Source organism: Mastomys coucha, unplaced genomic scaffold (assembly GCF_008632895.1).
Source record: "Mastomys coucha isolate ucsf_1 unplaced genomic scaffold, UCSF_Mcou_1 pScaffold16, whole genome shotgun sequence".
Taxonomy (NCBI): Eukaryota; Metazoa; Chordata; class Mammalia; order Rodentia; family Muridae; genus Mastomys; species Mastomys coucha.
In genome coordinates this window covers 42,202,685-42,228,542 of record NW_022196898.1, presented here as the reverse complement: position 1 = coordinate 42,228,542, position 25,858 = coordinate 42,202,685, and the positions used below count along the sequence as shown (strand labels likewise).

The window sequence follows — 25,858 nt, the reverse complement described above, 5'->3', positions numbered from 1 at the left end:
CTTTGAAATCGGTTTATAAAGAGTGGCACAGGTTGGGATTATGTTTACTAGCTAAACCCTTCCACGGAGAGGAAAGAAGAAAAAAAACTTCCCTTCCTCCCTCTCATCTGCGGCGTATACCTCCTAGGAGAATTACGGCTTTACAAAACCGAGAGGAAATTCTGAGCAAGATTATGGAAGGGGAAACAGGTTCCTGTCCTGTTCCTAGTCACTCCCTCACGCTGGCGTCAGCAGCACACAGGACAGAGTAGGGGATGGCGCTGCCCTCTTTCCTCATAGAGAGACCATATAGAGAATGAAGTCAAGGGCACCTTCGCTGGTCCTTGGGTTTCTGGCTGGTCAGCATCCAGCCCTCTGCTTCTCTTAGGGATACTTCTTGGGACAGGAGACAGCTGGAGCTGGGATGGATTCTGGTGTCCTGTGTGGATTGGGACTTTCCCCTAAGAACCTCAAGGAAGAGATTGTGCTAGAGGGAAAGTCTACAGAACCGTGTCACTGGAAGCAGAGCTGCTGTGTGCTCCACCTGTGCGGATGTGTGTCTCTGATTAGACTGTGCTAACAAATTTGACTTTTAAAGCATACACAAGAGGTTTCCATTCTAATTTTGCCAGTGATGTCTTTCTCCATTCCCAAACCCTATAAAACAGTTATCCTGGGCCCTTCTCTTCACCCCACCCTCATTCTTTACATATTCAGACATTTTAGGTCCCAGAAAAGGGGAGGGGGGGGCCAACAACATGTCTCAGCTAGGAAGAAGGAAGGCAGAAAGTCTCAAGAATCTATATTCTTATTATATACAGGTCCTTCTGGGTGCTTGCCACCAGTCTCTGAGCTAGATCCATCTTCCCCAGGAGGAGCCCATGGGGAAATACAATGAGGTATTGAAAGGACTATTATTTGCTTTTGAGCCTAGATTTGAGTTCTCCTTATCCCAGGTACCTGGATTTATCCCTGCTGTTTGTCGGTCTGTTTTTTTGTTTGTTTGTTTGACTTGGTCATCCTATATCCCATCTACCCCACAGCTTCCAGAAGCCAGGGTGGAACTTATGGGAAGTACATGTAACAAGCCTTTCCTCAATCACTTGCTGCTGTTGTGCTACCAGGCAAGCCTAGGGGTAGGAAACCAGTCTTAGGATTTGCTTACTCCTAGGGATACCACCCTTCATAGAGTGCAGAAAGGGAAAGGGCTGGGCAAAGGGAGTCCAGGGAGGCAGGTCAGAGGGCTGAAGGAAGTAGAAAGTTGTCCTTCCTCCAGGTCACTTTGACAGCCCCTCATGGGACTCAACATCAGTGCTGAAGAGTTCCTTATAGAGTGGAGGGAAGGCAGCTTGGACCACGATGGGGTGGAGGTGCTGGAAGATCTGCAGCTTTTCCACATGTTGGCTGCACAGGCTCCGGAGCTTCCCTTTGGGTGGCAGCTGGGGATGGGTTAGGAGAGAATGAGTACTTCAGTGCTTAGCAGAGCAAACACATCTCACTGTTATTGAGCTAGGATGACCCTTCTTGCTGCCTCCCCACATTTGACCCGACTGGAGCTGCCAATCCCATTTGTTAGATGTATGTATATCTGGAAACCAAAGAACTGACACGAGACAGGTGAACTAGGAAGGTTCAATTTTGATGATCATTTCTGTACCCTCAGCACTGTGCCTGGCTTGGAGCAAGGGCGCGCTTGAATGATAGCATCAATGGCTCTGCCTGCCGCAGAATGAATTGCATTTGCTCCCATGGCGCTTTGCCTTGGTTCAGGTTGTTTCTTCATCTGGAGGATGAGGCTCTGCTACCTTTTATTCTGCTAATTCAAGTGTTATCTCCTCTGAGAATATCATCCCCATCACTTGCTGGGTGAAAGCCCTGTTGGCTTCCTTCTGTGTAGCACTTGCCACACTGTAGAAAAAAGGATCTAGTCTGTCTGCCTTCCTGCCCCATGTGTCCTTAGATAAAGTTCATCCATCTTTTTGCCACTATGTATCTTCTGTGCCTGGCATGAATGCTCAATACCTGCTTGTTTGAACTAAGCAGAGTTTCTAAGAAGGTGCCCAACTCAGCAAGTAGTAAGTCAGTATAGTCAGCCTCCCGCCAAAGAAAAGTAAACCTTTAAAAGAAAGGTGCAGAAGCCCAGGGGACAGAGGCAGGGAGAAAGACTGGAGACACCATCTTTCCTATGCAATTTACAGCATCATGAAGTGAGACTTAAAAAACACCTCTTTCTTGATATCTCCCCTTCTTAGCTTAGTTCCCTAGAAAAAGTAACAATCAGAAAAGTGGGCAGCAGAGTGACTCCCTCACATCTCTTGAATTTATTATCCTTTTGTGGTTTAGTACTTTGAGTTTGCCTGGGTTACTACAATAGTTTCTTTTATTCATTCAAAAGATATTTGTTGAGAAACTCCATAAATCTAGGTGAGGCACTGTCATGAGTTCTGGAATAACATCAGTGGATAAAAAGATGTACTTTTGTTAAATGTACACAGCAGCCAGGGAGTCATAAATACAGTTACGTGCTGCCTAACAACTTTTCGGGGAATTAAGAACCTCAAACTTCAGTGGTCTCATAAGGTTGAGGGAGTATGGACAATACAGCTGTGTTTGTTTGCATTAAGCACATCCAGTTGTATACCACCATGTGAAGCTATGGGTGGGTGTTTCTTAGAACATATTCCCATTAGTAAGCAGCATATGATTGTATCTAATACTAAGGCAGGATAAGGGATGGGATCCTTCTGTCCGGTAACTGTTTAGGGAAAACCTCTCTTGAATGAAGGCATGAAGAAAACATTTGGAAACAGGGAAGAGAATACGACAGGAGACAGTAGCAGGTATAAGAGGTCCCCAGAGAGATGGGACCAGTGAAAAAATAAATACTGCGATCAGAGTAGGAGTCAAAGGGGGTGCAAAGTCAGGTGAGTAGTAGGGGAGGGGTCACATCATGGTCCAGTTGACTATAACATGGACTCTGGAGTTGAATTTTGGCTATCATAGGAGGCTGGAGATCAAAAGAGGCAGGGTTAAAATGCCTCCTTAAAATGACCAGGGTGGTTACTGAGCAAGTACTGTGTAGCTCTGATGTGGCAAAGAAAGATGGGATGGGAAACTGAGTTAGGAGTATAATAGTCCAATTGTGGCTGACAGCTGGATTCGGGGAATACATCATGGGACACATGATATATTTTGAAACTGGATCGTGCTGGGCAAGGGAGTACATGGCTGTGATCTCAGCACTTAGGAGGTGGAGGCAAGAGGATCATGAGTTTAAGGCCACCTTTGGCTCCATAAAACTGTGCCTCAGAAAATAGTACAAAACGCACCAAAGTGGATCCAACCACATTTGTATTCCAATTGTTTTCCCAGACCCAGTCTCTCTCTCTCTTTAAATCCATTTTGTTGTAGATTGAAGTTTATATTCCTTAGGGAGAGACTGTTTGAAGTGATTTCTGTATCTCAGTACTAGTGTGATGGTTGTGCATAACAAGGCCGTAAGCGAACGATTACATAGATGGATCTTTTACACAGGTCACAAAATAAATTCCCTAAGGGCCGCTCTGAGTACAGCGTTGCCTAGAAGCCAGGATTTCACTCTTCATATGGCACTGAAAGTCTTCCCAGCTGCTCTTCCTCCAGCGGTCTCCAGGCTACCTTCTGCTTTATCAGTCTACCCCAGCTTCTGAGCTCACAGTTACCAAAAGTGCCATGAGGGTTGGGGAGATAGCTCAGTCAATAAAGTGTTGGCCTTCAGGCCTAAGGGCCTGAATGCAGATTCCAGAATCCATAGAAAGAAAACCAGATGAAAACTGGACACGGTGGCACACGACTTTGATCTCAGTATTTGGGAGGCAGAGACAGGCAGATTTCTGAATTTAAGGACAGTCTGGTCTACAGAGTGAGTTTTAGGACAGCCATGGGTACACAGAGAAACCCTGTGTCAACAAAACAAAACAAAACAAAAACAACAAAGAAAGAGAAAGAAGAAGAAGGAGGAGGAGGAGGAGGAGGAGAAGGAGGAGAAGAGGAAGAAGAAGAAGAAGAAGAAGAAGAAGAAGAAGAAGAAGAAGAAGAAGAAGAAGAAGAAGAAGAAGAAGGAGAAGAAGAAGGAGAAGAAGAGAGAGAGAAAGAGAGAGAGAGAGAAAGAGAAAGAAAGAGAGAGAGAGAGAGAGAGAGAGGGAGAGAAAGAGGGAGATAGAGAGAGAGAAGAGCCAGGCAACGTAGTACATGTTTGTAATCTCAACATTTGAGATATGGAGACAGGCAAATCTCTGGGGGCTCTCAGCAGTCCTAGGTCATTCATAAGCCAGGCCAGACCAGTGAGAGACCCTGTCTCAGAATGAATGAATGAATGAATGAATGAATGAATGAATGAATGAAAAATATAAAAATGCAGTACCAAAGGAATGATACCTGAGATTATCTAGCCTCTACAGGTATGCAGAAGCATCCCCTTCTGCATGTGCATCCACATGTACATGGCCGACCACACACACTCACACGCATACACACACACATACACACTCATACACACATACACACACATACACACTCATACACACACACACACATACATACATACATACACACACACACACACACACACACACACACACACGGAAGTATGTGCCATGAGCCATCCTCCATGTACTATTTGGTCTCCTTAGAGCTCCATTCATCCCATTCCCTAAGCCTGGACCCCTGCTCTACCTCAGGAATGTTTATTAAAACCCGTATATTTCGTGGTCTCATTCTCTTGCCTAACACTTTTAAGGAAGGATTTATGTTTTACTTGCTTTACTTTCAAGTTGTGAAGAATTTTTACATTTTTATTTTTGTCTGTGTTTGTGAGCAGACGTGTGTATGGAGGTCAGAGGTCAACTTGTTGGAGCCAAGATTTTTGCTTTCATCATGTGGGTCCCAGGAATCAAACTCAGGTCATCACGCTAGGCTTTGTGGCAAGTGTCTACCCATTGAGCCACTTCACCAGCCCCTTAAATTGCCTTGAAACCCTGTCATCTTTCCAAAAGCAGCCCCCACTTTTTTTAGGAAGGATCTTATGTAGCCAAGGCTGGCCTGAAACTCATTATGGAGCTGAGGATGACCTTGGATTCTTGCTTCTCTTGCTCCCTTCTGCCTCTTGAGAGCTGGTGTTACAGGCACACACCACCACACCGTGCTTCTAAGAGCTTTTATAATAGCAAATTAGGGGCTCTGGGGATGTTGTTGAAAGAGCACTGGGATTAAGATTTGTGTTATCAATTAATATGTGTCACTGAAATCACTTTATTGCTACAGGAAGATTTTAACACCTGACCTATTATAACTGGCTTGCCATAAGGATAAGAGATATCATTAAAAGCGCTCTGTTAATCTCACTGTTAAAATACCACATATTCAACTCCATATTAGCATTATACTAGAAGGTACACAAGTCTCTTTTTAAGAGGTTAAAATAACTTAGTGAGGACAAGAACTGCATCTCTGTATCTTTCCACAGTGCCTTGTACAAGCAGGTGCTGGGTAAGTGTTGGCTATATTAAACTGAATTGTTCCCTGGAGATCTCTTCCAAACTCCAAACTAACTTTCCATCCCTTTGTACATGGAGACAGATGCTCCTGCAGTGCCCACAGCTGCTGCAAACCCTGACACAGCCCAGCACTGCAGCACTCCCTCCTTTGCTCCCGGAGACCCTGTCCCTGTGTCACAGAACTGGCAGTGGGCCTAGCCTCTTCTACCCTGTGGACTGCTCCTACCTTGGCGAGGAGGCCTTGGCGGTGAGTCTTGCAGAGATGATGATGGAAGGCCAGCTCCAAACTGTATTGCAGATGCTCCACTCTCCTCTTCTCTTGGAGCCCAGGACGGTCTGAAGGAAGGGATGGGACCAGAGTGAAACGGAACCGACAAAGACAGTCGTGCCCAGCAAAATGGTGTCATGTATCTTTTTGGAGAGGATCTCTTAGCTGAGAGATTCTCTGTCTGTCTCTGTCTCTGTCTCTTTCTGCCTCTGTCTATCTGTCTGTTTGTCTGTTTCTCTGTGCATGTGTGCACACATGTGTGTACTGATTTGATAACAGCAAGCTATATGACTCTAGGCCTGTCTAGCTAACTATTAGGGAAACTGGGCAGGGATGAAAGGGGTGGGGACTGTTAATCTCCTAACTACGTTGTCCCTGGTAGCTTGTCTTTCACGTAGCTTATTCAATGTCAGGCACTAGATTTCTGCCATGGAAGTAAAATGTTAGAAGAGAGCTTCCTCATTCCTACAAGAGTGACTCAGCGAGGTGACGAGCTTCCTGAAGCTGTTCAGATAGGCACCGAGGCCTCTAAAGCACTCTATGGCTCTCTCTCAATCCTAAGCTACCTTTTCCTTTGCTAGAAGTCTTGCTTCTAGCTTGAGGTCATGTTAGTAGAGTTGGAAGGCTTGCATGCTCATTAACCAACCCAGAGCAGCGGCCCCACTCCCCTAGGTTCTCTGAATGTTTAGCGTCTAGCTGCTTGGACCCAGAGCTCTACTGCCATTATAGGCATTCTGTCTCAAAATGAGCTCACATCAAGTGGTCATTCTCAATCTTAGTGGCTCAGTCTGGAGGTGGCTGTTAAAATTCTGAGTGCAGTTATGTCAGAATCTGGATGTGGGGCCCAGAGAACCAGTTCTTAAAGCTCCCTAGTTGATTCCCATGTATGCTGTAAAAGAGTCACTGCCATACACTGACTCATTTCCTTCCAACTTCCCTTCTCCATGCTCCCCCTGCCCCACGGTGTGCTGCTCTTGCCCTGTCTTAAGGTTCCTCTGCATACATTAATCTACTTTATTTTACAGAAGCATGGGATAGAGCTCATTTCCTTATTTTAAGCAATCTCCCATTTAGTCACGTCCAAAGGCCTAGGTTCTCCATTAGCTGCCGTGCCCCAGGCACCAGAGAGCCCATTCCCATACCCTGTCACACTCACTGGCATTGATGAGAACCAGGGCTGTGTAGAGGGCAATCTCATCCTCAGAAAAACACAAGGCACTGAGGAAGTGGGAAAAGTCGAATATGGAGCTGATGAGCTCGCTGCAGCCTGTCGGAATGGAGATGAAGAGAATAAGCAAGCCACCCTTGGGTGTTTAGAGCAGGGGGCGAACAACCACGTAGAGAGGCTTTTGATAGGATTGACATCAGGAACTTCTCAATTCCCACTGCCCTCACCCAAGGCTCGAAACAGCTCCACACCACCGTATTTGCCTTCAAAAAAGACTGTATGGTTGTTGGCATTGTAGGCCCTGCACATTCTGACTAGGACGACTTCCATTGCTCCTGGATAAAGGGGAAAAAGATGGGTAGGCAATGTTAAGCAGAGCCAGGAACCGACTCCCTTCGTGTCTTGATTTCCTTAAGTCACCTCCCTCCACTTGGCCCTGGCTCTGTCCTTCCAACCCCAGCCTGTGCTCCACCCCCACCCCCACCCCCAGGGCCTGCCAATCCCTGGGCACCTGCTTTCAGTAGTATGATCTGGTCATTCTGGCAGAGCTCCATGAAGCCTGAAAGCCGCTTGGCAAACTCCACCACATACTGAATGGCCTCAGTGAGGTGGTGGGCACAGCGCTCCCACATCTCCCACATTGACTGCAGGGATAGAGGAAGAGACCTGTGATTCTCCCAAGCCCCTGCACCCTATAAACTGCAGGGTGTGAGTTCTATATTTCCATGTTGTCAACCATGGAGCCTATTAGCACAAATGTAGCCAGGGTCAATTCCTGTCAGTGGGTTACAGTTACTGCTATTCCAAGCTCAGTACAAGGAATCCTAGAGAGTTATGTAAGGGTTGAAAACTTCTAATTTCTTAACTTCAAACTTCTTTCTCCTTGATAACCTGGTGAAGCCCATTCAATACTCGGTGTTAGGATTCTGCTATGGGAGAGAAAAGGTTGCCAGAGAGCTTCCCAGATTCCCAGGGAGTGGCTCCAGATAGGAGGTGACAGCTTTCCTGCAACCCTGTGATAGCTGTTGTAGAGAAAGGGAAACCATACATGATACAGTTTCACCTGCAAACAGTGTACACATTGTTATTTTCTGCTCCCCCTGAAGAAGGTCTCAGCAACTGAGAGTTGCAAATGTGAAGTGCCAGCTGACTTCAGCTCTGCTGGTACTGTCAGAGTGTGACCGAAGGGACCGCAGACACTGTGGAGCCATCACTGTGTGATCCTCAGTACCTCTCCCTCAGTGTAAATTCTGTTCTCAGAGGCCAGTTGTTAGAAGAACTGAGGATGACCTCACAGGTGTGCCTAACCTGTGACATTGTGATCTGACATAGTTATCTACAAAATTTATACCTGAGAATCAAGTTTTTAAAAATCTCACATTTCATAGCTGGGTGGTGGTGGTGCACACCTTAGTCCCAGCACTCAGGAGGCAGAGGCAGGTGGATCTCTGAGTTTGAAGCCAGCCTGATCTATGGAGTAAGTTCCAGGACAGCCAGAGCTACACAGAGAAACCTTGTCTTGGAACCAAGCCAAGCCAATCAACCAACCAACCAACCAACCCAAAAACAGTCTCATGATTTTGCATTGGGCCACATTTATCACTATCTTTAGACACTTGTAGCTCACAGGCAGCAGGCTGAACACACTTCATCAAAGCTTCTATTACAATGCCTGACAAGAAAGGGTATCCAGTATATGACCCTCAGATACAGATTAGTGTCAGTTACTGATGGAGGATGAAAGGCAGCGTGGCAAGGTCTGGGTGGAAGAGCATGTAGGTTACTAGCTAGGTGAAATTTCAATAAACGGGAGCTACAGAAATAGTCATCTAGCTGCCAGGATATAGACAGTCACAGCTGCCAGTCAGCCTGTGGTACCCTATTACCCACATACCTATGTAAGTAGCCATCTCTGGACTCTTCCAGTGTGTGTGTGTGTGTGTGTGTGTGTGTGTGTGTGTGTGTGTGTGTATGTGTTATGCCCTCCCTTCCCTCATGTCTCTTGCCCTTACCTTCCTCTGGTAGCTGGTCACCTCCTCCCGTGAGAAGAGGTTGGTACGCTGCCGTAGAAGGTCCTCCAGTCGCAGCTGGCACGTCTCTCGGAAGGACTTGCAGACATTCTGTACCAGGTACTCTGGGGCCAGAAGAGGAAGGCACAGCTAGATCTCAGCCTGTTCCCACCCCAAAGTTCATAAAGAGGCCCTATGCCTGGTCTCCCCTGCTCTGCCTCCTCCCTTGGCTTTTTTGTCCAGGATCCCCAGTTCCTTAGGACTAATGTTTGATTATATGGGCTCTGTGCTGGAGGAAGTTCTTGCCTTGTTTTCACCGCCCTCACCCTTCCCAGATGCTCACCTATGTCTGTCAGAGAGGCATATGGTGCCTCAGGGACACTGCAGAAACTGGGACTACAGTGACTGTCTGGACCCTGTTCTGGTTCCCCAAGCTCAGGATGCCTGGATTCCTCAAAATGAAGTCCACATCTTCCAAGAGAAAGCTGGCTGTCAGTGCTATAGATGCTGTCTCTGCCTTCAGCTTTGCCTCGTTCTGGACTATACTCAAGGGGGCAGGAGGCCCCCTGGACCTCTGTTTTGGCCAAGGTATTGGAATATGGTGGCCCAGAGCCTGAGGCTCTTAGGAGGCCAGGGGGACAAGCAGAGGCCTCGGGCAGGTCAGGTGAGGCGCCCAGTGGTAGCTGCCCATCTGAGAGCCCTAAAGTGTATGTAAGGGTGTCTGCTCCGGGGCTCCCAGTTGGAGGGGTCTTGGCCACTTGCTCCCGTTGCTGCTGCTGTTGCAGTTGTTTTTGCACTTCTGCATGAAGACTGTCCCTCTGCTTCTTGGACATTCGGCCGAACTTGACAGCTGAAGAAGGTTCAGGAATCAGTACAGGAGATAAGAGAACACAGGACAGGACAGGGGCAGCAGGCACATGAATCTGACCCCAAGCTTGATATCCCCAGCTCTGTCTATGAACTTTCTTTTTCGGAGCTTAGGCTCCCAGCTCCTTTCATGCCTGGCTCTGTTGTTCTCTTTAAGATCCGTTCCACCAGCATTTCCATCTCACCAGCATTTCCATCTCCCCAGGAAAGTGTTTTCAGTTTTAAACTAGATGCTAATAATGCAGAACTCAAGCAATAAGCTTGGGCTGGGGATCCTAGTCTCCTGAGACTAGGGCTGATGTGGGGGGTCGAATAGGGGGCCTCAGGCTGTATTGGGGTCAGCTTGCCTGTCTGGGAGGTCTGGAGGAGGAGAAGGGCTGCGAATACAGGCTTCCCTGTGGTCAGGCCTGCAGGCTCCCTGGTGACCTAGATACTCACCACAGCCCAACCCAGGCTCCGGTGGCTTGCTTCTGAACATCCTCTTCTGCTCTCTCTTTCCTGCCTTTTCGCTCCCCCAACCCCTCCCAGGTGTGGGGGCACAGCCCTTCGCCCCGCCTGCCCCTTTGCACCCCTGCATGTTTCCTTTCGCTTTGTTATTTTGAGCACTGAAAAGTGCTGACAGGCTCCTTCTGGGACATCCTCACTTCATGCCCCCCACTCCACCCAGGGCTCCTTCTGTGGTGAAGACGGTGGGTGGGGAGGTGGATAAGGCTCTAGGAACACCATACTCGATCCCCCACCCTCTGGATCATTCTCAAGCCAACTCTGATGGTGTTCCTTGCTGCAATCCTATGCCTAGGGATGGTTGCTCAGGGCTCAGGAGGGAGATGGAGCTAAACAAGGCAGGAGGTGACAATGTGGGAACTGGATAGGAACTAGGCCAGGAGAAAGAATGAAGAGAATTCATTAGAGGAAGAAGAGACAAGAGTAGTAGGTTGCTGGTAAAGGTTTTCTGGAGCAGAGCCTGGAGTAGAGGCTGAAGAGCCTTGAGGACCCTCAAAAACAAAGGACAAAGGGCTGTGGGTGGAAGAACAGATAGAGGCCCCTGACAAGATGGTTTTGCAAGCCAACTCTGTCTGGCAAGAGCCAGGATGCCCCTGGAGAGTGCAGGGACTCTTGGGGGATGCCCCCACATCCTCACCATCTCGGGACATGCCCAGAGCCAGGCACTTCTGCAGGCGGCAATGCTGGCATCGGTTGCGGCTGGTTCGGTCAATGGGGCAGTTCTGCTGACGAGTGCAGGAGTAGGCCACATTACACTGCTGGCTGCGGCGGAAGAAGCCCTGGGAAACAAAAACTGCTTATCCCAGCCTCACTGAGCTTGATGTGGTCCTGGGGACCTCCAATCCATGTGCACTGGTCTCAGGAATTTCTAAGTCCACCAAAGTCCCTCGAACCTCCACTGTATAATTGTGATTGACCCTGTGGTCACATTCCCACATCAAGACAGGTCCTCCTCTTCCCTCCTATCCTTGACCCTGGGGAGACCACTGAAAGAGCCAAGTGCATGTATGCAGACAAATGCCTGTAACTCACCTTGCACCCCTCACAGGTGATAACCCCGTAGTGGATCCCAGATGACTTGTCCCCACAGATCTTGCAAGGGATCACTTCAATTTGTGCTGGAAGAGAGGAAGAGAAGTTAGCCCAGAATATTTTTCTGGATCCCACGACCGTGAACCTGGGCTGCAGATGCAGGGGTGTGGTACTCCCTCTATTTCTTCAGTGAGCTCCAACATGCCCTCTTGCATTATGGAAGGGGAAGTAAAGTATAAATGACTCTCAATAAAGAATCTGAGGAGGCTGTGTTTTGTTCATAAGGCAGCTGGAAGTTGTATCAGCTTTTGTGGAGACAGAGAGCAGCTGCAAAGAGGCCACCTGCTCAGTCCTTCGAGTTGAACATCTCCAGTGCCCTCCTCCCATCCTGTATAGGGCCAGAGGAGTCCTTACTGCTTCATAACACCTGCTTCCTGCCCAGGGGGCTTCCTTTTTGTCCCCTTCATCTCACTGAGACTTGGCTCACAGAACAGAGTATGGGGCACAGCCACTGGGCACTAGACAGAGATGTCAGTATCTCTTGGAGGAGAGTGAAGGCTACACAGGGACAGGAACTGAGGGGAACCAGCACAGTGGGGTACAGAGAGACTAGAAAGAAACAGAGATGAAGCCTAGAGAAGGGCTCAACCCAACTTTGCTGATTGTCTAAAAGTCCAAATAGGGTTTCCAGACTGATGGCCCCAGAACCAACGCAAAGTAATGCTCTGTGTACAAGTGTGTAAGAGGATGTACAAAGGCATCTGTGTCTATCTGTATGAGCACAGAACACGACTGTTAAAACTGGCTGAGATTAAAGCACACCCCATCCACCTGTTCTCCTCACAGATGAAGAACTGACTAACACAGGCTCGCACAGAGAGTTTGTTTGAGTGCCAGGTCTACAACCCCACTCTCTTGAACAGTTCATTATCTGTTATGTTCTTGACATGTTTGGAGGCATACTTGAGTGTGTGTGTGTGTACACAGAAGAAAAATATGTGGCTTGTTGAAATGATGCCACATGCCTTTAATCCCAGCACTAGGCAGGCAGAGACAGGAGGTAGGTCACTGTGAGTTCAAAGACAGCCTGATCTACATATCAAGATCCAGGCTAGCCAGGATAGGACTACTTAAGAAAGAGAAAGGAAGGAAAGAAGGAAGGAAAGAAAGAAGGAAGGCACAAAGGAAGGAAGGAAAGAAGAAAGGCTGATCTATGTGGCCTGTGGATTGATGGTATACTGTCTGTACCAGTGCACATGTACACATTTGTTGGATAGAACTTGCTTTCTGGACACTAAAGTCCAAGGCAATAGTGGTGGCACACACCTTTTATCACAACAGTCAAGAGGCAGAGGCAGTTGGATCTTTGTGAGTTCGAGGCCAGCCTGGTCTATAGAGCTAGTTCCAGGACAGCCAAGATTACACAGAGAAACCCTGTCTCAAAAAAACAAAACCAACCAATCAAAAAATAAAAATAATAATAATTAAAAAAACCAAATTTTTACTCCCACTTAACTCATTGTAAATACTGCCTGATCATGCTTAGCTGTGGCCTGCTGCTGATCCCAGGTTGATTTCCTTTATTTGGTCTTATTCCTGTTAGTGCCTACAGCTTTCTGCAGCATGCCAAGAGACACCAAGAGATCTTTGTACAGCCCTTCCTTAAAAGGAAGCTAGATGAGCCGGGCACGGTGGCCTTTCACCCCAGCACTCAGGAGGCAGAGGCAGGGGGATCTCTCTGAGTTTGAGTCCAGCCTGGTCTGCAAATCAAGTTCCAGGACAGCCAGGGCTACACAGAGAAAGCCTGTCTTGGAAAAAAAAAAAAAACCAATAACAACAACAACAAAAAAAAAACAAACAAAAAACTGAAAAAGAGCTAGGACTTAGCTCTGTGGTAGAACAGCATGCCTGAAGCCCTACGTTCAGTCTGCAGTTCTTTGCGGGTTTGGGGAGAAAAGGGACAGCGGCTAGGTAAAGCTTGGAGTCCCAGCCAACCCAGAAGTTTTCATCAGCAAGTCTAAAGACTAGGGGGTGGAGCGGTAGGGTGGGGTGGGGGAGCTGGCTCTCCTCACAATCACTGACTGACCCCTGGCTTTCCCTGAGTGGATAGTGGAGAGCTAAAGCAGGCTAGAAAAGAAATCTGGAGTAAAAAAGCCCCTTCTCATCTGTGACCTGTCTCCCACCCTAGGGACAGAGGAAGTGCCTCATGGAGAGCAAGCTCACTCCTATAGGATCTCATGTCCAGCCTCTGCCTAGTGCTTGGTCACATGAGAGAGCCTGCTAGCTGGGTGGGGCCGTCCATCTCTGTAATTCCAGCATTTAAGAGGTAAAAGCAAGACAAGATTGTCCATGGCTACATCACGAGTTCAAGGCTAGCCAGGGATATGTGAGACATTTCAAAATCTATGACCACACACGGGCCTGCCGATGTGAAGATCGGTTAGACCATGATTTGCTCATCAATTCCCAAAGTATTCCATCATCCTTCAACCATGATCTTCTCAAGCCAGCCTAGAGCTGGGTCAGATTAAGTAGCTGTCTCTTCAAGGGACTGGCCATATGAGTGTCTGAAATCCTCCCATTAAAACTCAGTTCTTTGTCCCACTTTCAGACATACTTGCCACCTGCCAACTGCACAGAAAGCTGCAGCCACCAGGTATCAAATGCTCTGTTCAATGGCTTCCTGTAAGTTACAAGCTGGTTTGAATGCTTGGCAGGGAAGAGAGAACAGGAGGGGACCTGAGTGCCTGGAAGAGGGGTGGAAAGTGTGGGGGCACGTACACTTCCAGTCACTCTCAGCCTTGGTTCCCTTGACAGCAGATGACGGTGAAAGCAACACTGCCTGTGGTGTAGGTCACATGGTGTGATTCAAGCGAGTTCAGGGAGCATGGTGGAGAGGCAGAGCACTATAGGGCAGGATATTACTGAGATAAAGCAAATCCATGGGCATGGTAACCTGGCAGAAACACTTGGGCCCACAGCTTCTGCTCCTACCCAACACCTTCTCCTCTGTACTCTGTGGTATATCACTCTTTAGTGGCCCTAAGACCAGAGAGGGGGAAACCAACATAGGTCACCCAGAAAAGCAAGTGGTAGGGAGATTAGGCCAAGCCACGGTGGGAACTCGGGCCCTGGCCTAGCAGGCAACCACAGGCCTCCCTACCTCTTCCCTTCTCCAAGAGCCACATCCGCGTGCGTGTGTGCACTGACCGCGTGGATGACCCCAGTCATACCTCCTGCCCCATACCTGACCCACTGCTGGTGCTAGCCCAGGAACCTCACCACAGTGTGAGTAAGACCCTGCCATCTCATAAGAGATATGGCCAGTCAAGGACTGGGAGATTTGGGGGCTTGGGAGCTCTGGACTCCAGCCACCAGCGTAGCCCCTCCTCTATCTTCCTGTCTCCAGTACAAGGTAGTGGTCCGCAATGAGACAAGTACATAGAAGCGGGGAGATTAAGAGGTTCAAGACTGGGGGAAAATAGTTATAGCAAAGGAGAGACAACTGAAATTGAGGGAAACCCCTCCTTGTACTGGTACTGTGCCCAACCCTCCAAATGACCAAGTTTCTTGTCTTTCTCTAGTTCTTCCCCTACACCTTTACTCTGTTCAGTTCTGTCCACCCTAAACACTTAAATATCAAAGAAAGTCCCAGTGGGGTAAGATAGATAGTTAGATAGAGAGAGAGAGAAAGAGAGAGAGAGAGAGAGAGAGAGAGAGAGAGAGAGAGAGAGAGAGAGAGCCGGAGAGAGACAGACACTTGGGAAGGAAGGAGGGGAAGGGCTGGTAGGGAAGTCATGAGAGGAGCAGAGAAACATCTTCCACAGCAAAGCTTCAAGACTCAGATCCTGAACAGCAGGTGATGGGAACCCCGCTTGGGGAGGGGGTGCTGAGTAATCACAGGATTACTCAAACTGTTGCCTGGGAGCCTAGTCTGCCAGGAACTTACCATCTCAGGGCCCAACGGTGCCAGGAACTGGAGCCAATCAAAGGTCAGGAGTCTTTGGGCCAGCCTATGCCCCATGGCTCTCACAGCAGCCAAACTCTGCTTGCTTTCTTAGGATTTTGTGTCTTACTTGCTGTTCTCTCATTGTACCTTTCTCTTATTGTACCTGAAGGTTATCACAAAGAAAATCCCCAGGCTGGGAAATCTCAACATTCAGAAAGCTGGGGCAGGTGGGCTGCCATGAGCTTCAGGCCAGCCTGGGGCATAGTTTGAGACCCTGTTTTTAAAATGACAACCAAACCTCCTGACTTTATTTTCACAAAAGCAGAAATGCCTGGTGCAGGAGGGCACCCAGTTTGCAACTCTAGTCTTTTGTCTTTCAAAAAAAAAGAGAACCTGGAGGTCTTGTTAAAACATAGGACCTGGCCTTGTTAAAATATAGCGACGGCAGCAGCTCAGTAGTGGAGGGCTTGCCTAGTAGACACATGTTCTGAGTTCCATGGCCCACAAAACACACGAAGATCTTTGCTCGAGCAGCCCAAGGCAGGGCTCGGGAAGTCTGCACTCTGATGAGCTCCAGGGTGGCGGTTCTTTGCCTTGAGACTATACTCGCCATAGAAAAATTCTAGTCTCTTTGGGTACTTTTGTGCCAGGCCACTCCTCCCAAGGGGTCAAGGTAAATTTGATAATCTCTTCCCAAGCCCATTCCTTATACAGGTCAGCTCACTGAGTTTATCCCTGCATCTTCCCTAAAGATATGATGTAAAAAACATAATCATGATGCAGCCCTGGAAAGCAAAAGTGAGTCTCCTTTGGGTTGCTTCAACCCTGAAACGCTCTGCAGGGAAGGGAACACCTTAGAGCCACTTCTGCCCCCAACCTCCTCTAATCTCACGCTGCTCACAGCTGCAAGATTCATTGATAGTACCTTCTGACTATATCCAGAGCTGGGCCCTGGGTCCTGACCAGGTGCTTAGCCACAAGAGAGGAAGTGGTTGGAACAGAGAGGGGCTGCAACCCGGGAGGGTCTCACTCCAGAAGCCCCAGTTGCAGGGAAGGAATGGTTCAGGCAGAGGCATGCTAGGGCTCTCTTCTGTTCCTCTTTTCCTGCTTTCCAGTTGATACCAAGTAAGAAGGAGTAATAATGAAAGATGTAGACACTGCCTGAATTTTTAGTGTATGTCAGGTTTTACGGTGTGTGTGTATGTGTGTTTTGTGTGTATTGTGTTGGAGACACAATCCAAGGTCTCATGTGTGGGTCTCCCCTTTCCTCAGGGGGTCACTGCCCACCAGCCCATGGGAGTGAGGGGAGCAGAGTTGAAGGATAGCTATTCCCCCAGCCTCAATTAAAAAAACTTTTTACATTCACTTATTAATTATGCCTGCACATGAGCCACACACACCACAGTGAATATGTGGAGGTCGGAGGACAGCTTATAGGGTTGGTGCTCTCTTCCTTCCATGTGAGGCCTGGGGACTGAACTCAGGTTATTAGAGTTGAGAGCAAGTACCTTTACCCACTGACCCCCACCCCAGCCCTTCTCTTAAATAGGGTCTCATTGCATACTCAAGCTGGCCTGGAATGCAAGATCCTCCGGCTTCAGCCTCCCATGTGCTGGGATTATAGATGTGACCCACCACACTCAGATTCCTTTAAAAAATAATTTATGGATTATTATATTACCCATGTGTATGCTATACATGTGGCACACATGCCACAGCTTACATGTGGAGGTCAGAGGACAACCCTGTGAAGTCTGTTCTTTCCTTTTACTTTCACATGGGTTCCGGAGATTGAATTCAAGTTGCTAAGATTGCAAGGCAAGGTCCTGCAACACCATCACATTGTCCTTAGGATTTGTTTACATATACTTTTAACGATCGGAACAATTCTGTAAAGTAGGGTCCATTAGTATTGTCCCCATTTTACAGATTAAAAAAAACAAAAAAACAAAAAAACCCTGAGGCCTAGAGAGTGACTAGACCAAATCTATACAGCCTACAAGCGAGGAGTCTACATTCAGGTCTTGGTAACTGGAGTCAGAGTGCTCAATTATTAAGCTGTATCCCCTTGGAGGATGAGATGCCTAAGTATACTAAAAGAGTGGATGGAACAAGGTCATTGGCTGCAAAATGATCAAGTGTGAAACAAGGGTAACGATAGGCTAGGTGAGGAATACACCAGGACTCGTGCCTAGCACAAAGATAGACAGACAGATGATAGACGATACATAGATAGGTAAATAAGTAGGTAGGTAGATAGGTAAGAGAGATAGACGGATAGACTAACAAACAGATACCATTCCGGGGGCCTACCTTCCCTCAGTGGCCCTGGCTGGCTCATGCACCCTTTCTCTACCTCTCTAGAGTGAGGTCAGATGACCCATGCATTCCTGCAGGGCTCCTGACCCAGTGCTCCTCTGGAAGTCCATAGCTCCTTGAGAGTATGGGCTAGGTTGCCCCTTGTTGGGCCTTTCTTTGCACCAGTGAGTGAATGGCTGAATGAGAAAGAGAATGCATTTCTCTGCTTGGGACCCTTCTCTATTTGCTGAGACCACAGCTCCAGTCAGTGGTCCCCTATGTGCCTGTCATCAGCCACCTTCCTTCCTTAGTTCTCAGCTCTTCCAGTTTCTGTTGGAAACCAAGGTGGTGGGCACCACCACAGGGATGGGAACCACTGATCTACCTGCTGGGCACGTCCCCAACCAGGCGAGCCCTCATGAGAATTTTCTACTGACATACCTGATCCCAGAACTGAAAATCTAGTGACTCTAAAACTCAGGTGGGCGAGGGAGAGACAGGTTTTGCAGAGCCATGAAAGCCAGCCAGCCACTCGAAAACCCCTCTTGCTGCCCCCACCACCCCCACAGTCTGGGACAGGAGAAAGGAGGGGAAATAAAAGAACGCAAAGAAAACAAGCAGAGGATGGGGGAAGGGGATGAATCACCAGGAGGAAGCTCTGAGGAGTGGGAGCCTCGCCTGCCTCCAGAGCTGTGGCTCTGCCTCTGGGAGGGACGCAGACTCAGGAAGACCTGGCTGCAGTACTGAAATTCTGCCTGTTACTGTTCTGCTCCCAAGTAGAGATCTCCACTCCGAGCCTTGGAGTGTCAGGGAAGAGGCTGTGTGATGATTGCAGCAGGAGTGGAGATTAGACCCTAGGAAATATTCATGGGACAGGAGTGAGAGGTTGTCTTCCTTAGAGAGCACTCAGCCTGGGGAAAGTCCCCGTCCCTGTTGGTTTGAGTCAGCAGCAGAGGCAGGGGAGGGAGGGGTGGGTGAGCCCCTGGTAGGGACAACAGTTATCAAGACACATATTCATTGCGATGGAACAGATTGAAGAGCTTCACATCCTAGAATCTTGAGCCTGGGGCAGAGTTTAGGATTCTGGGCTGTAGGAATGGGAAGAAAGGAAAAGAGAAGGATGCAGGAGTGATACAAGGAAGGAGCAAGGCTGATGGAGCAGGGCATGATACTATACTACAATCCTAGCACATGGCAGGCAGAGGCAGGCAGATCAGGAGTTCAAGGTCACTCTCAGCTGTATATCGAGTTCAATGCCAGTCTGAGTTCTATGACATTTTGCCCAAACAAAACCAAATAAGGCCCATGAAAAGGCTCGGTGGGTAAAAGTACTAGCCACAAAGGTCTGATGGCATGAGTTCAATGTCCAGCATTGTTAAGGAAGGAATCACCTACCAAATGTACACACACACACACACACACACACACACACACACACACACACACTGGGGAACTTGGAGTTCTTTGTGCTCCATTGCTCAACATAATCATGGCTGTATTCAAGGAAGACGACAGTCATGTGACCTCCCATTCCTAGACTTCCTGTCTACTGATTCCACACTGACTAGCTCCTAACAATGATGGCTAGGTCATACACCATTGGCTGGCTCAGGTAGGGGTGGAGGGGCTTTGTTTCGTTCTGAGACACCCTCCAGTCTGCCACATCTCTTTACCACCTCCCCTGTGTTTGTACTTCATGACCCGCGCCCTTCACCTCTGGACTTCTTACTCTATGGCTCTCCTGGTAGTCCTCCATCTGGACACCTTCCCCCTTGACCCTCAAATCCATTGCATATTTCCTAGGTTGTATCTGCTCCGTGTTTCTCTGGCCTCACTCTTTGGTGTGTCATGGTCCCAAGCCCTGTATGCTCTGACCTCTCCCAAGTTGGTGGTAACAGGAATTCAAAGGGGTCAGAAGACTTGGATATATTTATATGTGTGCATGTGCTGCGTGTGTGTGCACATGTGTGCATGTGCGTGTGTGAGCAAAACATGGAACTACCCAAGGGTCTACCTCAGACAGAGTCGGGGCTGCTGCCCTCTGCTTGAGCATGGAGTATGTGGAAACATGGCATCTCAGGGCTGACCTGGGGCTGTTTCTGTGAAATCGATCTGCTGAAGGGAAGAACCCAGAAAAGAACCACAGCTCCTACTCCATCCTAGGACTTTTGGTTCTTCTCCTGGTCCTCTTGTCTCGCCAAGGCTCCTGTACCTGGATGGCAGTCCTGTCCCATGCATGCAAGTGGCCATCCCAACTTGACCAGCTTTCCCTGTATACTATAGGGAGAGATTCTCTTTCACCCATTGGGGACAAGCGGGTGTCTCTTTGGTCCTGGGCTCTTAGAACTTGGAGACTCCCATGCTTGGCTTTGTTGTGAAAGTCAACTTATTTATTTTGTGGCTGGAGACCAGAGCTTAGTGGCTTGCCTCAGGTGACCCCGTGTTAGGACCTGCTCATTAGACTTTCAGTCCATGGGCCTTTCCAGGACTCAGCATGGCCTCCCTTCTGTGGCTTGTGGAAAGACCCCAGGTTGAAGCCTGGGGCTTCCTCAGGCCTCAGGTTACAGGCTTCCCTTTTCCTCATTCACTGTGGACTTTGAGAGGTCCTCTGGCTTCCCTTATATGAACACGGAGGATCTGATTTGCCCACATTGCTCAGGTGGAAGCCTAAAGGGCCCCTGGCATCTGCCCAGCAGCTGTCAGCCCATGGTTTCAAACAGGGAAAGAAGTGAGACCAAGGTTTTCTGCTCCCATCTCTACTTGCTATAGATGATCAACCGCACCTGAGGCATACGCAAACACACAGAGCAGTCCCTAGCTGGATTGTACTTAGCCATTATGTCCTGGTATGAGTGTGTGTGTTTAGGGTTGGGGGATCAGGCAGATGATGAGTTCTGATCCCCACTGTCTACTGACCTCAGTTTACTGTGACTCCCACCTCAGGGCACAGCAGTGCCTGTGCTTGGAGGCACAAAGAGAAACTCTTTACTAGGAACAAGGAATATAAGCTGTGTGTCCTGACGTCTACCAGACTCCCAGGCCCTAACAGTGAGCTCTTCAGTGATGCACTCCCCTCTTGGGTCTTGGTCTCTTTTGTAAATCAAAGAACTGGACACCTTGGGCATGCTCAGTCTTCCCAGAACTTTTGTCAGGAACTGCTCAACAATTTGATTACCATTGCTACCAAGGAAGCTGCCTGAGAAGAGTAACTCTCTGGGGACTCCACCCATCTCCCAGCAGATCTTGACCTTGACTGGGAAACACCCTGTCAAGGAGGCACTGTCTCCAAGACACCCTCCTATTCAGCGGCCTAGGGATGGTGACAGGACCCAGGCTCCCCCATGACCAGGTGGCCCCATTCACTTACTTCTCATGACTGAGCCTAGGCTCCGAGACCTTGGCTCCCTGTCCTCCTCAGTAGAGTAGCCCAGGACAGCGTACAGCTGGCAGTGGAGGTGGGGTGAAGCCCTCTCAGCGGGTGTCTCAGCCCTTAGATCTGCACAAAGCTCTCCCCCAGTGTTTCTGGGCAGGGGGGTTTAAGCTCTGCTCCACACAGGTGGCCAAGTGACAGCCCCCCAACCCCCAGGGGTGCGCTGGGTATGATGACAGGCACCCCACGTGGCCAATCTGGGCCTGGGGCAGGGTGTGAGGGGCGGGGCAGCCAATCACAGGGGGCGTTGGAAAATTCCAAAACCACAGCTACAGCCGCGGTAAAAGCTGTTTCCACTCGCCAGGGGAGTTCTAGCTGGGGAGCTTCGTGGAGCTCATGGGCAGAGGTCAGGCTCGAAATCCCCTCTTCCTGAGTACCCCAGACCCTCTTCACCAAGTGACATCAGGGGTAGGGATGTCCCAGAGGTAAGTCACAGGAATCTGTCTTGGGTGGTGTCTTGTGGCACTGAGACCCTGTGGACTGTCAACAGCCATAACCAGTGTGGTACAATTGGGAGGCTGCCCTCACCACACCCGCATTCCTCCTACACACGATGATGCTATCCTGGGCTGAGGAAATGATAGCGGCAGTATCATCAGGCAAATACCCTCTGTAGGATCTGTAGGATGGGTTGGTCCTTCAGAAAGGCCTTCGGGAGCAAAACGCCTAGTCTGGGACACAGTTAGTGACCTCACCATCTTCATTCTCCTAACAGCCATACTTGATTCGGTGTTGGGAATGATTCAGCTCTGTGTGGACTTCACAATCCCCATAAAATACTTTATGTGATAGCTACCATTCCAAAGACAAGGAAGGTGAGATACGGAGAGATTAAGTAAGATCACACAGTGCTGCTCAAGATCACACAGTAGTGAGTGGTTTGAGTAAGGATTTAAGGCTAGGTAGAGTGACCTCAGACCCATCTGAGGGACAGGAGGATGTCTCTGTTTCAGGTTTGCCTTCAGACCGGACAGTCTCCTGGCGCTTGAGTTTCTTGGCTGGTGTTATTGGTGTGAGGTTTCTTACTGATGGGCCCATTTGTTTTCCATCTGCTTTGTGGGGTGCCTCAGGCTTGGAGGTACCTCTTCTGGTCCCTTAGTCATTCGGCCCCCCTTGGTCTGGGTGTGCCCCCTGGGCTTCTCAGCTTGGCCCCTTTTCTTGAGGTTATTTCCCTTGGGAGGTAGTTTTTATTTTCTTGGCCTGGGGTCAGGGAGTAGATCTCAACCTCTGGGCCAACCTCCTTGAGAGGTCTTCAATCTTGCTGGTTAGTAAAAAGCTCTCTCTGTGGGCTTGGGAGTTGGACATTGCATGGATACGGGTGACTAGCCTGGATCTTCAGGAGGACACATGGTAGGGGCTAAAAGGATGGGAGGTAGGTCTGAAAGCTTGGCTTGGTCTCTCCCAGTTTCCACTCTCCAAAAGTCCCCCTCTACTCCTCCCCCCTCCCCAGTGTGGTCCCTGGTCCCCTCCCCCAGCTCGCCTGCGTCATTCTGACTCGCTTTCCTCCCAGGGCCCTGCTCAGCATTTCCGTGGGGCCTTGTGGCTAGTGCACACGAGGCTGATCAGGATTATGCTGAGCCAAGCAGCTCCGACCCCCCCTCCCAAGGAGGATGGAGCCCCAAGCTCAAGGAGGAGGGATGCTGGGACAAGGAAGGCCGTAGATGGCTTTGGCAGTGGGACTCATTTGGTTGGTGGGCAACTAATGAGTATGTGACGGAGGAGTAGAGGTGACCTTGTCTGATGAGATTGTCACTATTAACTTAGTGACCATGCTTGTGACTTTTCCAGAGTGCCCCCAAGCTGCTGAGGGTATGCACCCTCCCCCCCCACCGGGGAATAGCTTCTCTCTGTGTGGCTGGATTGGGGGTGCTACAATGGCCTGAGACAAGATGTTTACTTACAAGTGACCATTGGGAAGCCCTTCTGGAACTCTAGTCTCTTCCTCATACACTGCAGGGTTTCAGTGAGGATTTCAGGTCCCTATCCACTTCTTACAGAGATATGGCTTTCCTGCTCTCTAGTTCTGCAGAGCTTCGCTCCAGGCTCGCTCACACCTCAGAATGTGTTAACCACAGAGATGAACACCAAACCTGGCTCTGCCACCACAAAGCCCTGGGCACGCTCCCAGGCCTCCCATTGTGGCTGCTGAGTTCCGAGGCTGGGGTGGCCTTACACCTCCTCCCTGGCCAGGCCCAGCAGCAGAGCCTCTGTCCAGCACTCTGCCCTCCTCTTTCCCAGTTCCCCTTTTCTTTCTATGCTTGTTACTTGGCACCCCTCAGGCTTCTTTTTTTGTCCTGGCCTGTAAGTCTTTTTCTTTGGCCCTCATCTCTTGCGCCTTGCAGTCTTAGCCTGACTTTTCCAATTCTGTCCAGTCCCAAGCTGTTCTTTCACTCATGCCTCTCGAACTGAACGCTTTTGCCATACCCAGTACCACCTTCTTGGCCCAAACCCCTACTTACAGGTGTGGGTCTTCTTTGCAGCCAGCAGCTCTGTAAAGAGAAGAAGGAAGGGATCAGTCAACAGTTGAAGACATGGGGGGGGGGGGCGGGAGGCCAAAGACTTCCCCAGTTACTGGCTCCCGCCCTACCTCATTTTTACTCCAGCACTACCTGGCCTCTGAGAAGCTGGGCCCCTTGGCAGAGCCCATCATTTTGCCCTTTGGCCATACTGGCCTTCTTCCAGGTCCTGAAAGTGCCCAGGTCCAGGACTTCCCCATGCCGCACTCTGCCACCCACCCCACCCCCTCATTTAGCTAGCTCTCAGATGTCTCTCTTTTCCTCTGGAGCAGCCTCCCATGCCGTCTCCCCTGCCCTGGGGTTTACTCAGCCAGCACTGTGTGTTGTTTCCTGGCACTTGACGAGGTAACAGACAGCTGCCCCTAGGTGTGCCACCGTCCCTTCTAGATTGTAAGCTCGTCTGGAGACAGAGCCTCTGCCTGTTTTGTTCAGCTTGCTGCTCTGGGGAACAGTGAGAACCCTCTAGTATCTGGTGCACTTGAAGTACACAAATATCTGCACCCAGAGTTAAGACCCTTTTGGTTGCTTATCTGTGCCAGTAAAGCATGAGGGAGTTGCAGAGGTGTGGGGCTGGGAATAGATGGGGAGGGTGGTGGAAGAGGAAGACAAGGAGGGCAGAGCTGTAGACAGATCCTCTCTGGCCACCAGTGTGCTTCGCCTGCCCGCCTCCCCCCCACCGCAAGCCTGAGAGGGAAGATTCCCTTTTCCTTGCTGCTTTGCTTCGTGGCTGGGGGTCTGGGTGGAGATCGGACAGTAGGAGGCACAGCATGCTTCAAGGAGGTTTACAGAAACGCTTTGCTGTCCAGGGGAGCAGCAGCTGAGGGGAGAGAACCTTGGCTACTGCATAGTTACAGGGCTGTTCACATATTTGGGATGAAGTCAGCGTGCAGTCAGTCAGTATTTGGGAAACACCTAGAGAGGGAGCCCTTGGTAAAAGAGACCCCAACCCATTTCCTATATTGACAGTGCCTAGGGCCAGTCTTCTGTTCCAGAAAGCCCATTAGCCCTGGCTGTAATGTCCCTAACCTTTGACTCCTTTCTGTTACTTTTTGCCTTCTGTTATCCAAGCCTGGCACTAATGACCTGTCCCTCCTTCACTGTCCCTCTGCCAGGAGATGTACCCTGCAGCCAGGCTTTCTTCATTTCATTGCCATGATAGTAAATGGGGCCTGGTAGCCTGGTTCCCTGGGTGGGGGAGGGGAAGGTCTGCCCAGAGAGGGTGTGGCTTCATGCCTTGCCCACCTCCGTGCTAATCCTGTCTGGCCCTACTCAGTTTCCTCCCTGACGTGGCACCCTTATCCAGTCTCCAGCTTTGCAATTCAGAGCAGTCTTGCATGGGGACACTCCCCTTGTTGGCCCCCCACTCCCACCCCCACCCCGGGGGACCTTTCTCTCGTGGCTCCAGAAACTGGTACTTCTGTCGCTCACTCTCTCTAGGTTCCCAGCTGATTGACAAGCATGGGAGGGAGGGGGGTGTCCTGTTCTGAAGGACTCCCTCCTCACTCCCTCGGTGGACTGTCCCCCAGTTCCTTTCTGTGCTCCACAGGTGCCTCACACTGCAAAGATAAAACTCCGTGTTTGGACAAGCTTGAAGGAAAGTGTGGGACGGCTGGGCTGCAGCAGCTGGCAGGGTGCAATTGCATCTCCTCTCCCCCAACCCCCCAGGGCCTCTGCCCCCAGCCCCAGCACCCGAGTAGTCCACTTGTGAATGAATAGGAAGGTGGAGAGCTACCCTCCCAGCCACTACTGCCCAGGGTTCTGTGGCAGGGAGGGGCCTGCTCATACCTGGGAGCCAGCCCCATTCCCATCCTCTCGATCAAGCCTCCCTAACCCAGCTCCTCCCTCCTGCCCCCACTCCAACCTGTCTCTTCCTTCTTGCCCTCCCTGTCTTCCCACGTCTCCTCCTGCTGTTACCCTAGGTCCTCTTCCTGTTCCCCCTACAGTTCTGCAAAGACTTGCCCTATCCCACCGTTCTGCGCTGCCTGCCAGTCCATCTCCCCTCTGCTCACCTCTCTTCTCCCCAGTTCTTTCCCAGTTTTTTTCCCATCCCTCCCCTCCTCTGAGCCCCCTGGCAGTCCCTTTCACCCGCCTGCAGGGCTTTAGGGTCTCTTACCCCGAGATGTTCGGTGGGGGTGTCTCTGTGGGACCCTGTCCATGGGGTAGCTCCCTTGGTGCCGTCCTTGCTGCCCTGGCTGCCCAGGAGGGCAGGGAGCAGGGCCCAGGGGAGGGAGGAGGGAAGAGGGAGGGAGCACCTGGCCCGTCAGCAGGCAGGGGAAAGGAGTGGCTGGCAGAGTGTCCTGGCAC

The 25,858-nt window shown here is 49.9% G+C and overlaps 1 protein-coding gene across 1 annotated transcript; it reads right to left on the bottom strand.

The window, feature by feature from the left end:
• Positions 1-25,815, bottom strand: Rorc (RAR related orphan receptor C). The gene is made up of 11 exons (XM_031374700.1): positions 25,668-25,815; positions 23,498-23,527; positions 11,362-11,447; positions 10,967-11,108; positions 9,302-9,808; positions 8,962-9,083; positions 7,461-7,593; positions 7,177-7,284; positions 6,938-7,048; positions 5,740-5,849; positions 1-1,418 (listed from the first exon to the last, which is right to left on the bottom strand). The coding sequence occupies exons 1-11, from the start codon at positions 25,708-25,710 to the stop codon at positions 1,257-1,259; spliced, it is 1,554 nt and encodes a 517-aa protein (XP_031230560.1). The 5' UTR covers positions 25,711-25,815; the 3' UTR covers positions 1-1,256.
• Positions 25,816-25,858: the final 43 nt, after the last annotated feature.

Bases quoted from the DNA above. Each gene is read 5' to 3' on its own strand.
- Rorc (XM_031374700.1), bottom strand. From the start codon at position 25,710: ATGGACAGGGTCCCACAGAGACACCCCCACCGAACATCTCGGG. The intron at 23,528-25,667 runs GTAAGAGACCCT...TTCTCTTTACAG, and splicing joins CCCCCACCGAACATCTCGGG to AGCTGCTGGCTGCAAAGAAG. The intron at 9,809-10,966 runs GTGAGGATGTGG...AACCTTCTTCAG, and splicing joins TCTGGGCATGTCCCGAGATG to CTGTCAAGTTCGGCCGAATG.